The sequence below is a fragment of the Canis lupus genome, chromosome 8 (assembly GCF_011100685.1).
Source record: "Canis lupus familiaris isolate Mischka breed German Shepherd chromosome 8, alternate assembly UU_Cfam_GSD_1.0, whole genome shotgun sequence".
Lineage (NCBI taxonomy): Eukaryota > Metazoa > Chordata > Mammalia > Carnivora > Canidae > Canis > Canis lupus.
The window spans coordinates 49,833,433-49,849,037 of record NC_049229.1 but is presented as its reverse complement, the minus strand read 5'-3'; the positions used below and the strand labels follow the sequence as shown (position 1 = coordinate 49,849,037).

The 15,605-nt window shown below is 40.8% G+C and overlaps 1 protein-coding gene and 1 pseudogene across 1 annotated transcript; both read right to left on the bottom strand.

Moving 5' to 3' along the window:
* Window positions 1–703: 703 nt before the first annotated feature.
* Window positions 704–1,281, bottom strand: LOC100685693 (annotated as a pseudogene).
* An 8,147-nt stretch (window positions 1,282–9,428) lies between these two features.
* Window positions 9,429–9,886, bottom strand: LOC100688835 (NADH dehydrogenase [ubiquinone] 1 alpha subcomplex subunit 5-like). The gene is given in 1 exon segment (XM_038544051.1): window positions 9,429–9,886. A coding segment is annotated over 1 exon segment (351 nt). The 3' UTR covers window positions 9,429–9,535.
* Between the last annotated feature and the right edge of the window lie 5,719 nt (window positions 9,887–15,605).

Genomic DNA, 15,605 nt, shown 5'->3' with positions numbered 1-15,605 from the left:
TGCATGAGATCATGTATTTGTTATTATTATTATTATTTTAAAGGTTATTGCTATTATTCTTACTCATAGTGAAATGTTATCATGGAATACCAGGAGACAGAACCCAGTTCCAGTGTCTCACCCACTATATTAGTTTGCTAAGGCTGCCAGGTCAAAATACCACTGACCAGGTAGCTTAGACAACAGAAATGTTTTTCTCACAGTTCTGGGGATAGAAGTCCAGGTACTATCAGGCTTGTTTGTTTGTTTGTTTGTTTTTTGCTGGAGTTCAATTTGCCAACATATAGCATATCACCCAGTGCTCATCCCGTCAAGTGCCCCCCTCAGTGCCCATCACCAGTCACCCCAACCCCCCGCCCACCTCCCTTTCCACCACCCCTTGTTCGTTTCCCAGAGTTAGGAGTCTCTCATGCTCTGTCATCCTCACTGATATTTCCCACTCATTTTCTCTCCTTTCCCCTTTATTCCCTTTCACCATTTTTTTTTACAAGTAATCATCTGATTTATAGAAAGATGCAACAATACTTAAAATGATACAAAATACTGATTTCAAAACATCAAAAAATTAGTATATTTAACCATACTCAGCTCATAACAGAGCAAATGGGTAAGAAGAATAATTCATACTATATCATATTGCTAATATGAACTGGCAACAGAAAAAGTTGGTATAAGTAGGCAGAAAAACTCTATCTTTTAAGAATTAGAACCAAGGGGCTCCATAATCATCTGACATTGCTCAATGTTGTACCTATGGTTAGAAATGTACATGATGGGAACTCCAGGGATCTTCCGGATCCACAATGTAACACTTGTGCTGAGTTACTCTCTGTACTAAGCAGTCATCTGCATAGGTTCCTTTGTGTGTGCACGGCAATCATTCAAATCTTGGATCCTTGGCAATCCTTAGAGCCACTTGATACTTTTGCCCCAGTTTCTCAATTTCAGCCATTACACAGTCAGTTGTACAAGGGATACACTTGGCATACAGACAGTCCATCATTGACTGTACTAAGTCAAGTTTGGCTTTAATGGAAAAGTTGATAAAGTTGGTATCAACCAGGATGTGGTAAGGTGGCCCAGCTGTGTGTTATACTGGAAGAATAAGCAGGAAGGATGTTGGGGGACTTCTCTTTCCTTGAGTGCACTGGGATCTTTCTTTTCTTTCTTCTTAGGTTTTAATCTATCCTTCTCTTTAAGCCTCTGATCTTGGAGACTAAGCATTCGCTTCATGGTCGCATACTTTCTTGCTTTCTTTTGCTTTCCCATGTTCACGCCGCACTCTTGTTTCTTCCAGAATCCCTTTCACTATTTTTTTATATTCCCCTAATGAACCAGACCATATAATGTTTGTCCTTCTCTATTGACTTATTTCACTCAGCAAAATACCCTCCAGTTCCAACCACGTCGAAGCAAATGGTGGGTATTTGTCATTTCTAATGGCTGAGTAATATTCCATTGTATACATAAACCACAGCTTCTTTATCCATTCATCTTTCGATGGACACGGAGGCTCCTTCCACAGTTTGGCTATTGTGGACATTGCTGCTAGAAACATCGGGGTGCAGGTGTCCCGGTGTTTCACAGCATCTGTATCTTCGGGGTAAATCCCCAGCAGTGCAATTGCTGGATCGTAGGGCAGATCTATTTTTAACTCTTTGAGGAACCTCCACACAGTTTTCCAGAGTGGCTGCACCAGTTCACATTCCCACCAACAGTGGAAGAGGGTTCCCTCTTCACATCCTCTCCAGCATTTGTTGTTTCCTGCCTTGTTAATTTTCCCCATTCTCACTTGTGTGAGGTGGTATCTCATTGTGGTTTTGATTTGTATTTTCCTGATGGCCAGTGATGCGGAGCATTTTCTCATGTGCCTTTTGCAACTTGTTTTTGTTTTGTTTTGTTTTGTTGTTTTTTGTTTTGTTTTGTTTTGTTTTGTTTTTTTTAGAGAGAGAGAGCATGTGCCTGAGCAAACACACACATATGTAGGGTGGGGGGCACAGGAGAGGGAGAGAGAGAATCTTTTTTCTTTTTTCTTTCTTTCTTTCTTTCTTTCTTTCTTTCTTTCTTTCTTTCTTTCTTTCTTTCTTTCTTCTTTCTTTCTTTCTTTTTCTTTTTTTTTTTGAGAGAGAATCTTAAGCAATCTTCACGCTTAGTGCAGAGCCTGACATGGGGCTCGATCTTACAACCCTTAGATCATGATCTGAACCAAAATCAAGAGTTGGTTGCTTAACCGACTGAGCCATTCAGGTGCCCCATGGTGCCATCAGTTTTGGTTTCTGGTGAGACTTCTCTTGCTGGCTTGTAGATGGGCCCCTTCTTACTGTGTCCTCACATGGCCTTTCTTCTGTGCATGCCCAGTGAGAGACAACACTCTGGTATCTCTTCCTCTGCTTATAAGGGCACCAATCCTATGGCATCAGGGCCTCACCCTTATGACTTCACTTAACCTGAAATCCCTCTCTACAGGTTCTCCCTAAATAATCACAGTAACATTGAGGGTTAGGGTTTCAACTTACAAAATTTGGAGGGACACTTGCATCTATAATAGCTACTTGCCTTTTATTCCCCCAGGAAGTGCAATGCCAACTGCTGCTGCTTCAGAATTACTATTTATAGCTCTGAATCTGAAGGTGCGTCATTACATGTCTGAACCCTCCTGGACCCAGAACTAGGCTGGCTTACTGAGTGCTGAGTTAGATGAGGCACAGCCACTGCATCCTTCAAGAATAGAGGCTAAAATGTGTCAGGCCTGGGAGGTGGGGAGGCATGGTTGTTCTGATCTTTGTGTGTGTGTGTGTGTGTGTGTGTGTGAGAGAGAGAGAGAGAGAGAGAGTGTGTGTGTGTGTGTTTTCAAGGCAGAGTTGGGAGCTTATAGGAACATCTGACCATGGCTCTTACCTCATTTGGGATGTGGAGGGGCAGTTCTTTATCTATTCTTTTATAGAAATATAAAAAGTAGTAAATATGAATCCTACAGAAAGCAGGACTTTGAGCAGGGGATTTTTCAACACTGTATTTTCTCCTTTGTTGCAAATATTCAGTCCATCTCTGGGAAGATACCAACAGATCTTGGTGAGACCCATAAAGTATACTTCCAGAGAAAGGGAGAAAATAACATTACACAGGGACCTTAGGGGTGTCTCATGCCCCAAATGAGGTTCTCTCTCTGGGTTTTTCATAAGGACTTTGCTGAGTGGCATGTCTACAGAGGTCTAGGGATGTGGGCCACTGAAGGGAGCACAGAAGAGGCTTCAGGGGCACAGTTTCACTGGAATGAGAAATTCTAATAATAAGCCCAAGCCATCTGTCAGATGTCAGATGTCCTGTTTTGGAGAGCCACTGTTCTCTTTGAATAAACTCCATGCTGAGCAACCCAGCAGCTGGCGACCACAGACACAAAGGCCTGTGGGAGACTCTAGGATAGCTCAGAGATCACAAGGAGGAAAAGGAACTCCTGGAGGCACTGTGGGTGCTCCTGGTCACTTGCATGAGGGGCAATGGCAATCCCATTGGCCTATAGGTTAGGTGACCTGGCTCTAGAAGAAGCCCAGAGAAGTCACTTCACCTTGTTGGCTCTGAGTGGCCTTGTATAGGCATTGACACCAAATAGGTGCTCAGTCTTGCTGGCAAAACTTCACTGATCTGTAAAATCATACCTGTCTCGCTTATCTCCTAGGTTTTTCTTAGAACAATATAAATGGAGATATGTTAAGAATTACAAAGCACTGTAGAATCCCAAGGTGTTATCATAGACTTACCAGGGGAAGGAGGAAGGAAAGAACTTTCTCTGGAGGCCTGCTCTGGACCTGGCACACCAGGTATTTTCACACAGCCTTCTTCTGCATTCTTACAGCAGTTACAGCAGTTAATCTAGCTCAGGAGTATTACTCCAATCCTGATGGATGGGCTCCCTGGGCCTCAGAGAAGGAAAGGGACTTTCCTCAAACTCATGCCCTGTAAAGCTCAGAGCTGGGATGTCAATCATTCTGCAGGTCATCCTGGCCTCTGGAGGGAGAGGTTATAGATATCAGGTGGAGTTAACACACCAGTAGGGATACCAGGAATCAAGATGCTGGGGATGGCTATGAAGGACCCAGAAAGGCCCCAGAAAATATGGGGACTGGTAATAATGAGCTGAGATGGGCAAAAACATTGAACATGTTCCCAGAAGCCACTGCCCACATCTTCCATCTTCCTCTCCCCCTTGCCCCAGGCTGGATTGGGCAGGACTGGGCCGGCCCCTGTCTCCCTGCCTCCTCACCTCTGGACTCACCACCGCCCCCCCTCACCTGGCCCTTCTGATACTTCCTCTTTTACTTCCCCTGCCAAGTTCTGTCATTTAAACCCCCCTAATTTAATAGGTTTGTCTCATTATTTTGATTAATCATATTAACTCATGTTAATTAAGAGAGAGAGTTAAGCAATGACAGAGGTTAATGGAATCAGCCCATGTTCTTCTCTGGCTTTTGTTGGGGCTCTGACAGACATGGGGGAAGAAGAGGGGAGAATGGGGAAGGGAATGTCAGCAGAGCCAAGCCCAAGACAAGCCAGGCAGTCTTCACAGAGAGAGGAGAGAAAGGCATCAAGGAAGCGATCAGTTACCAATCAGAGTTTCCTGCTAATTGAATGTCTGATTTTATTAATGATGGAATTTATAAAGGTCCTTAAGAAAAGAAAAGAATTTATTCAGTTCAGCAGTTAACTGTGAAAATTAATGCAGAGGATATAAGTTCAATGGCCATTTTATTTGTCTTCCTTTTTTTTCCCTAATGGTGGGGATGAAGTTGGACACATCACCTCAGAGGGCTTCTCCATTTCTGGGCTCTCTTGATTTGTTGATGAAGAAGTAGACCTTCTCCCCTTCTGGGTCCTCAACCTGATGCCATTAGGAGTAATAGACTCATGTACTTTAGTCCAGACTCTGCTGAACAACTGAAATGCACCTTCCCAGTTAATCCTTGTAACAACATGATGAGGTCCCCTTTTTCAGATGAGGAAGCTGAGGCTCAGAGATGTTAAGTCACTTGTCCAAGGTTTCACAGCTTGAGAACTGCAGATCTAGGATTCAGGCCAGGCCCCTGACTCCTGTGCCAGTGAGGTTCATAAGGAGAATGAGCCATTTTCCTTACAGTTTAATTCTATAGTCACTATAATTCTGTGGTTATAGGGGAGAAAGCTTTGGGATCAGGGCTACCCCTGTCTGATCATGGTGACTTCAGTTCTAGGGAAGAGCTGTGATATCCTACATCTGCCCCATTGTGAAGGACCTTCCTCTGGAGAAAACACATACAAGGGATCCCTGGGTGGTGCAGCGGTTTAGCACCTGCCTTTGGCCCAGGGCGCGATCCTGGAGACCCGGGATCGAATCCCACGTCGGGCTCCCGGTGCATGGGGCCTGCTTCTCCCTCTGCCTATGTCTCTGCCTCTCTCTCTCTCTCTCTCTCTCTCTCTCTCTCTATGTGACTATCATAAATAAATAAAAATTAAAAAAAAACACATACAAGTTGGGTTTTCTTGAGACACTTCTGCCAGGATCCCTCTCATTGTCTTCCAAGTTGTCCTGGGACCAAGAGGCCTGGTATTATGGATTGAAGTGAGTCTTCCAGAAAGACATATTGAAGTCTCAGCCCCAGAACCTGTGAACATGACCTTGTTTGGAGATGGGATCTTTGCAGATGTTATTAAGTTGAGGTCATCCTGAATTAGGGTGGGCTCTAATCCACATGATTGGTGTACTCGTAGGAAAAAGAGAAAGGACCCAGATACAGAAGGAAGATACAGTGTGTGAAGGGGAAGAAGGCATTATGGTGATGCTGCCATTGGCCAATGAATACTTGGTCTACAGAAAGCTAGATGGGATGAGGAAAGGTCTTCCCCTAGAGCCTTCAGAGTGAGCTTTGCTTTGCTGATACCTTGACTTTGGACTTCTAGCCTCCAGAAATCTGAGAGAATACATTTATGATGTATTAAACAGTTTGTAATAATTTGTTATGACAGCCCAGGAAATAATTTCACCTGCAAAAGTTTAACTGGCTTTTACTTGCTGGCTGATACTTCTTTAGCTGAGGATTTTGAACCTGGTAAGTTACGGAAAATGTTCATTAGGCTATCAGCTGTTCTTTGCAGATAACTGCAAGGAAGTTGTGATGTGTGGTACTTCTGGTGCTTAGTGTAATGTGGACCCTCACCATTATTGCTGGTCCCCAAACCTGAGTCTTTTCCTTGGCCAATAATTTCAGGGTACCTGTTCTATGTGCTTTTCTCTCAGACCCTTGGAATGTAAATGAACTCTTTATGGCTTGTAAACTAATTCTTGCTAGATGTTGGTGGCTCCCTGAGTCTCCTGTTACCTATGAGAAGCTACAGAGTGTGATGCAGGGATCTTGCCCCTCTCCCCTGCTGCATCATATAGACATCAGTAAGAGGTCACAACATACTTTTCTGCGAAGCCTGTGAGAGTCCAGCACTCCAGGTGATCAGAGTTGGTACTTCAATATTTATTCATTTATTCAGTAAATGTTTCCAGATTGCCTGTTAGTGCCAAACTTGGTGCTTGGATATACACTGATGGACAACACAGAGAGTCTTATAACTTGTGAATAAACATCTGTGTTATCTTGACCTAGTGAGATCGCTCATCTGGATTAAAAAATCTACCACGTGGACCATGCACTTGACTGACGTCAGTTTCCTCGTGTATAAAATGAGAAGGTTGAGCTATATTCCTTCTGTTGTTCTTTCCATATAAATTAAAAACTCTGCATCTGAAGAGCAAACTGAAGACCCAGTGTTTCAACTAACACCCAAATATCCAGGGGTTAGAGCTCCAAGCAGATAGCAGTTATGTGGGCAGAGAGATGGGGGACATCTAGGGATTGCAGAACAGAGAGATGGCAAAGAACTTCTATCACACCCAGACAAGACAGCACTTTTACCCCTGAGAATGAACCCTCTGAATCAGTGGGCAGCCTTCTTTGTCTGTATTCAGGTATGATGGACAGGCACATGAGGGAGCTCCATGTACATGAACATGGCAGCGAGTTAGTCAGTTTCAACAAAATCAAGAGAGCAAGTAGAACTAGGGAAACTATGGCTTAGACAGCATATGTGCAAAAGATTTAAGGGCTGTGGGTAGTTGTCATCTCAGTATGAAGCCACTGGGATCTTAACTTCCACTAATAGAAAGAGCATCCAGGAGGAAGGAAACAAGGGCCATTTGATCTACTATGCAACTTTGCCGCTAGAATACCATATTCATTTATGAGTCCCACATTTTAAAAGAGAAGGGTGGGTATGAATTAAGAATTCAATATTTGACACTTAGCATCCATTATTTCATTTTCATCCTGACAACTCCATAGTCTAAGACAATTACCTCTCATTTTACAGATGGGGAAATTGAAGTTGCATCATTCCCCAAGGTTCCTCACCCATTTGGTGGTGGAGCCAGGACTCCAGAGCCTGTTGTCTTTCTATAGGCAAAAGAGAAAGATCACTTCCAGGCTAAGAGAAGGTGAAAGGGTATGTCAACCTGGTCCTGAAGGAGCGATAGGTTAGAAAAACCTGTGTGTGTGTGTGTGTGTGTGTGTGTGTGTGTGTGTGTGTGTTGGGGAGGAAGCACACAGGGAACATGCAGGGAGAAAATAAAGTAAGTAGAGGCTTAGGAATAAGAATCTGGGCGGTTTATCTGGTGAATGGAAGGTGAGAAGCACTGACATTATTTGTGTAGGGCAGAGGCAGTAGCAAGCGTGGACAGTTTGGTCCAGATTATAGAAGGTTTTGAATGCTAAGTTAAGGACCATGGACTTTACCACTATAATGGGAGATAGTAAAGATTGGTTAGTACTTGGGGTTGGAGTATTATGCTTAGGGATGGGCTTCAGGAAGATAACCTGTAGGCCACATCCATGGTGGATAGGTAGGAACAAAGAAGTGTACTATCTTATTTCACTCAGCATAATACCCTCCATAAGTCAATCAGAGGACAAACACTATATGGTCTCATTCATTTGGGGAATATAAAAATAGTGAAAGGGAATAAAGGGGAAAGGAGGAAAAATGAGTGGGAAATATCAGAAAGGGAGACAGAACATGAGAGACTCCTAACTCTGGGAAACGAACTAGGGGTGGTGGTGAAAGGGCAGGTGTGGGGGGGTGACTGGGTGACAGGCACTGAGAGGGGCACTTGATGGGATGAGCACTGGGTGTTATTCTATGTGTTGGCAAATTAAACACCAATAAAAAATAAATTTATAAAAAAAAGAAGTGTACTATCTAGTAGGCTATGGTATGCAGAAAGTAATATGACAAGAATAAAAGATATAATTAAATCATCGATGCTTGTAATCTTTATTTTCTTTACTTCCCAAGACAAAGATTAATCTTCTCATAAACAATAAGTTATCTTCTTGTAAATAACGAATTATCTTTTTTGTATATTTTTTATTGGAATTCGATTTGCCAACGCATAGCATATCACCCAGTGCTCATCCCGTCAAGTGCCTCCCTCAGTGCCCGTCACCCAGTCACCCCCACCCCCCACCCACCTCCCTTCCATTACTCCTTGTTCATTTCCCAGAGTTAGGAGTGTCTCATGTTCTGTCATCCTCACTGATATTTCCCACTCATTTTCTCTCCTTTCCCCTTTATTCCCTTTCACTATTTTTTATATTCCCCGAAAGAATGAGACCATATAATGTTTGTCCTTCTCGATTGACTTACTTCAGTCAGCATAATACCCTTCAGTTCCATCCACTTCGAAGCAAATGGTGGGTATTTGTCATTTCTAATGGCTGAGTAATATTCCATTGTATACATAAACCACAGCTTCTTTATCCATTCATCATTCGACGGAAACCGAGGCTCCTTCCACAGTTTGGCTATTGTGGACATCGCTGCTATAAACATTGGGGTGCAAGTGTCCTGCCATTTCACTGCATCTGTATCTTTGGGATAAATATCCAGTAGAGCAATTGTGGGTCTTAAGGCAGTTCTATTTTTAACTCTTTGAGGAACCTCCATACTGTTTTCCAGAGTGGCTGCACCAGTTCACATTCCCACCAGCAGTGGAAGAGGGTTCCCTCTTCTCCACATCCTCTCCAACATTTGTTGTTTCCTGACTTGTTAATTTTCCTCATTCTCACTGGTGTAAAGTGGTATCTCATTGTGGTTTTGATTTGTATTTCCCTGATGGCCAGTGATGCGGAGCATTTTTTCATGTGCTTATTGGCCATGTGTATGTCTTCTTTGGTGAAATTTCTGTTCATGTCTTTTGCCCATTTCATGATTAGATTGTTTGTTTCTTTGCTGTTGAGTTTAATAAGTTCTTTTTTAAAATTTGAATGAATATTTTACATGTCAAAACTGAATTCATAGGACTCTATTACCATAGTCATTATTTTTAACAAGTCTCCTAAATATGTTCTGTATTAGTTTTCTTGATTGTAAGATGTCAATAATATGGAAATATTTTTTAATTTAACAGAACATTTAATTACATCCATTTCCCATCAACATACTAGTCATTTAATGATGATTATATTGGCCATTTCCATTGGTTGGCAGGAGGCTCTTCCACTAAAGGCTCCCATGGTTTTCACTGTATTATTTTTCTTGCCAGACTTCATTCATTTTCAGCCTGAAGAATCACCTCTTCTAGTTGGCCACCCTGAAGTTGGTCTTTTAATTTCTTAACATCTGGTTCCACTTTAACCATACTCAGCTTCTTATTTGTAATCTGTTCTGTATACTTTCTGTATGCTGCGTTTTTAGGAATTTGCTCAAGAACATCAAAAATCTTCGTGTACAATATTCTTAGCCTCTCGTGTGGACTCTCACATACAGCCAATCCCACAAGGCCGGTGGTCTTCTTCAGCAAACCCACCATGACAGAGCCCTAGTTCTTTATAGATCTTGGATACTAGCCCTTTATCTGATATGTCATTTGCAAATATCTTCTCCCATTCTGTAGGTTGTTCTTTAGTTTTGTTGACTGTTTCTTTTGCTGTGCAGAAGCTTTTTATGTTGATTAAGTCCCAATAATTCATTTTTGCTTTTGTTTCCCTTGTCTTTATACATGTATCTTGTAAGAAGTTGCCTTGGCCAAGTTCAGAAAGGGTGTTGCCTGTGTTCTCCTCTAGGATTTTGATGGATTCTTGTCTCACATTTAGATCCTTCATCCATTTTGAATTTATCTTTGTGTATGGTGTAAGACAATGGTCCAGTTTCATTCTTCTGCACGTGGCTGTCCAATTTTCCCAGCACCATTTAAAAAAATTTTTTATTGGAGTTCAATTTGCCAACATATAGCATAACACTCAATGCTCATCCTGCCAAGTGCCCCCCTCAGTGTCCATCACTCAGTCACCCCAACCCCCCACCCACTTCCCCTTCCACTACCCCTTGTTCATTTCCCAGAGTTAGGTGTCTCTCATGTTCCCAGCACCATTTATTGAAGAGACTGTCTTTTTTCCAGTGGATAGTTTTTCCTGCTTTGTCGAATAGTAGTTGACCATAGAGTTGAGGGCCCATTTCTGGATTCTCTATTCTGTTCCACTGATCTATGTGTCTGTTTTTGTGCCAGTAACACACTGTCTTGATGATCACAGCTTTGTAGTACAACTTGAAATCCAGCATTGTGATGCCCCTGGCTCTGGTTTTCTTTTTCAATATTCCCTTGGCTATTTGAGGTCTTTTCTGATTCCACACAAATCTTAAGATAATTTGTTCTAACTCTCTGAAGAAAGTCCATGGTATATCAATAGGGATAGCATTGATCATGTAAATTGCCCTGGGTAGCACTGACATTTTCACAATATTAATACTTCCAATCCACAAGCATGGAATATTTTTCCATCTCTTTGTGTCTTCCTCAATAACTTTCAGAAGTTTTCTGTAGTTTTTAGGGTATAGATGGTTTGGTTATACCCCTTTGGTTAGGTTTATTCCTAGGTATCTTATGCTTTTGGGTGCAATTGTAAATGGGATTGACTCCTTAATTTCTCTTGCTTCAGTCTCATTGTTAGTGTATAGAAATGCCACTGATTCCTGGGCACTGATTTTGTATCCTGCTCTGCCAAATTGTATGAGTTCTAGCAATCTTGGGGTGGAGTCTTTTGGGTTTTCTATGTACAGTATCATGTCATCTGAAAAGAAGGAGAGTTTGACTTCTTCTTTGCCAATTTGAATGTCTTTTATTTCTTTTTGTTGTCTGATTGCTGAGGCTAGGACTTCTAGTACTATGTTGAATAGCAGTGGCGAGAGTGGACATCCCTGTCTTGTTCCTGATCTTAGGGGAAAGGCTCCCAGTGTTCCACCATTGAGAATGATATTGGCTGTGGGCTTTTCATAGATGGCTTTTAAGATGCTGAGGAATGTTCCCTCTATCCCTACACTCTGAAGAGTTTTGATCAGGAATGGATGCTGTATTTTGTCAAATGCTTTCTCTGCAACTATTGAAAGGATCATATAGTTCTTGTTTTTTCTTTTGTTGATATGATCTATCACGTTGATTGCTTTACAAGAGTTGAACCAGCCTTGCATCCCAGGGATAAATCCCACTTGATCATGGTGAATAATCTTCTTAATGTATTGTTGGATCCTATTGGCTAGTACCTTTTTTTTCCAAAGATTTTATTTATTTATTCATGAGACACACAGAGAGAGAGGGAGAGAGAGAGAGAGAGGCAGAGACACAGGCAGAGGGAGAAGCAGACTCAATGCAGGGAGCCTGATGTGGATTTTGATCCCAGGACTCCAGGATCACACTCTGGGTGGAAGGCAGGCACTAAACCGCTGAGCCATCTGGGGATCCCGGCTAGTATCTTGCTGAGAATTTTTGCATCTGTGTTAATCAGGGATATTGGTCTATAATCTCCTTTTTGGTGGTGTCTTTGTCTGGTTTTGGAATTAAGGTGATGCTGGCCTCATAGAACGAGTTCGGAAGTATTCCATCCCTTTCTATTTTTCTGAACAGGGTTAGTAGAATAGGTATTGTTTCTTCTTTAAACGTTTGATAGAATTCCCCTGGAAAGCCATCTGGCCCTGGACTTTTGTGTCTTGGGAGGTATTTGATGACTGCTTCAATTTCCTCCCTGGTTATTGACTTGTTCAGGTTTTCTATTTCTTCCTGTTCCGGTTTTGGTAGTTTGTGGTTTTCCAGAAATGTGTCCATTTCTTCTAGATTGCCTAATTTATTAGTGTATAGCTGCTCATAATGTTTTTAAAATCGTTTGTATTTCCTTGGTATTGGTTATGATCTCTCCTTTTTCATTCGTGATTTTATTAATTTGAGTCTTTTCTCTTTTGTTTTTAATAAGGCTGGCTAATGTTTTACTTATCTTATTAATTCTTTCAAAGAACCAACTCCTGGTTGTTGGTTGTTGGTTGGTTGATCAACTCCTGTTGTTGATCTCTTCTACAGTTCTTCTGGTCTGAATTATCTTTATTAAATAAATAAATAAATAAATAAAACTAGATAAAACAGAGTTTTATATTACCTAAATATTCACCATCTCTAGCAGTCTTCATTTTTTCTATGTAGTTCTGAGTTTCCATGTAGTATCATTTTCCCTCAGCCTGTACAAATTCCTTTGACTGTTCTTGTAGTGCAAGTCAGCTTTTATTTGAATGCAAGTGTATTTCTTCTTCATTTTTGAAGGATATTTTCACTGGATGTAGAATTTAAATTCTAGATTGACACATTTATTTGTTTCAACACTTAAATGTGTCATACCATTGCCTTCTGACTTTCAGTGTTTCTTACAAAAAGTCTATAGTAATTCTTATGTCTATATCCCTGTGTGTAATTAATCTTTTTTTCTGACTGCTTTAAAATTTTACTTTGTAACGGGTTTTCAGATATTTGATTATGATGTGTCTTCGTGTGCTATTCATTGTGTTTATACTGCTTGGGGTTTACTGAGTGTTATGAGCCAAATGCTTGTGTCTCCCCCAAATCCATATATTGAAGCCTTAACCCCCCATGTGATGCTATTAGGGAATGGGGCATTTGAGAGGCAATTAAGTTTAGGTGAGTTCATAAGGATGGAGCCCCTATGGTGGAATTAGTGCCCTTTTAAGAGGAGAAAGAGACACCAGAGCTTTTCTATCCTCACACAAACACCAAGGAAAGGGCATGTAAGCACATAGCAAGAAGACAGCTGTCTTCAAGCCAAGAAGTGAGCCCTCACAAGAACTGAATCTGCTGGCACTGTGATTTTGGTCTTCCCAGCCTGTGGAACAAGGAGAATTAAGTGTCTATTGTTTAATTAAGTGTCTATTGTTTAATGTGACCATTAAGGTCACATTAAGGTCACCCAGTCTATGTGATAGCAGCCAAGCTAACTAAGACACCAAGCTTCTTGAATTTGTGGTTAATTTCCATCAAGTTTAGAAAAATTTTGGGCCATTATTTCTCCAAATATATTTTCTCCCTTTCCACACTTCCAGGATTTCAATTACATACATATTAAACTGCAACATATATTTTTCCACAGGCCACTAAGGCTTTGTATATACAGAGATATATTTGGAAACTTTGATCTTTCTGTGCTTCAATTTGAATAGCTTCTATTACTCTATCTTTGGTTCTTTAATTACTATATCTTTTAATGATTTTTTTTCTCCTCAAGTGTCTCCTCTGCTAAATAGACCACCCAATGGATTTTTTAATATTATATTGTTTAGTTTTAGGAGTTCCACTTGGTTCTTTTTCATATCTTCCATATCTCTTTCCATTACATACATATTATCTTTTTAAGTATTTGAGGATACTTATCATTTTTATAATAGCAATTGAAAAGTTTCTGTTAATCTATCATCTCTTCATTTCTTTTTTTTTTTTTTAAATAGGCTCTATACCCAGCATGGAGCCCAATGCAGAGCTTGAACTCATTGCCCTGAGATCAGGAGTTGCACACTCAACCAACTGAATCACCTCAGCACCCATCATCATCTCTTAATTTCTGTATCTGTTTATGTTGGCTTTTTTCTTTGTCTTGATTATGGATCTCATTCTTGCTTCTTTGAATGCATACTAATTTCTGAATGGGTGCTGGAAATTTTGGATTTTATGTTTTTGAGTGTCTGGATTTTGTTGTCTTCCCTTAAAGAGAAGAGAAACTTGTTTTGGTAGATTATCAAGTTACTTGTGGATCAATTTGATGCTTTCTAGGCTTTTAAAAATCCTTGCTAGGATGGAACTTTACTCTAGGGCTATCTTAGCCTTATTATTAAAGTATTACCTTCCTGGGATCTTTACTAAATGTCCCTGTTGCTCAGTTAACATCTCCCTGCATCTTTGTGGTCAACAGTCTCAAGGAGGACTCTCAAGCAGGTATCTGGGGCTCTTTCTGTGTATAGTTCTCTATCTATGGTGCTCTACCCTTCAAATTCCAGCCACTCCAGCCTCCTCTAATTCCAGTCTTATATTTCTCAATTTGACAAGATTGAAATTCTCCATTTGGATTCTCTTTCTTTGAACTGTGGTCCAGAAAATACCTCCAGGCAGGAAACTGGAGTAATTGTTTCCTTTCTCAGTGAGACCTGTTGTTTAAAGTCTGAAATCAACTGTTTCACATACTTTTTTAAAGAGGATTTTATTTATTTATTTATTTATTTATTTATTTATTTATTTATTCATGAGAGACACACAAAGAGAGGCAGAAACACCTCTCTCTTTGAAGAAACACCACCTTTGAGGGAGAAGCCCTCTGCCAATATTCCCCTTGGGGAACCTGATGTGGAACTCAATCCCAGGACTCTGGGGTCACGACCTGATCAAAGGCAGATGCTTAACCACTGAGCCACCCAGTTGTCCTATTTTTTAATCTTTTTAGTTGTTCTTAGCAGATGAAAAATATAAGTTACTTCTCATGGCCATTATGGTCACTGAACCTGCCTTTGCCATCTGTAAATTGGCAGAAAGTTGTTGTGAATCTTAGAACCCTCTTTATGAATAATCACAACATGGATGCTCCTTTCCTAACCTCCTGACTTCCTAAAGCTGTCCAAGGTCAGCACTGCATCTTCTCCAGCTTCATTTCTTGAAGGATTGGAAGTAAGAGACTGGCAATGTGGCAGAAACCACTGTAGGTTCATGAGGACCTGTGAATGCCCTAGCTTGAGGATATAATGTAGAAATTATCTCAATTTCTTCAAAGCCCTCACTACTTTAGTTGACAAGAGATTGTATGGTCCATCTGTCTATTCTACTCATATTTCTAGTTACTGCTAAAGGTGCTTAAAAGGAAAGACAGGAATCAAGGCACTCTTTCCTATGAAGTGCTGTGTTGTCATCCTTGCCAGAAACAGAAGTATACATACTATCATTTCATAGTCCTTGCAATGTCAGGGCTCTGTTCTATCTGGAAGACCCTCCTGGATCACTGGCTGCACCTCGGATGGTATTTGAGAATTATTTCTCTGTAGGATATATTTTGAGGCACAGATCCAGCATCTTCCTTCCATCATAAGGCCTGACCCAAAATAAAGGCTTAGAAAATGTACATCAATTATTTTCTACATTTCCCCCTTGTGGTGTACTTCTTTCCTACATTATCTTAAAGATGACTGTTTTCTAAAACTTTTCCCCTAAATCATAACCT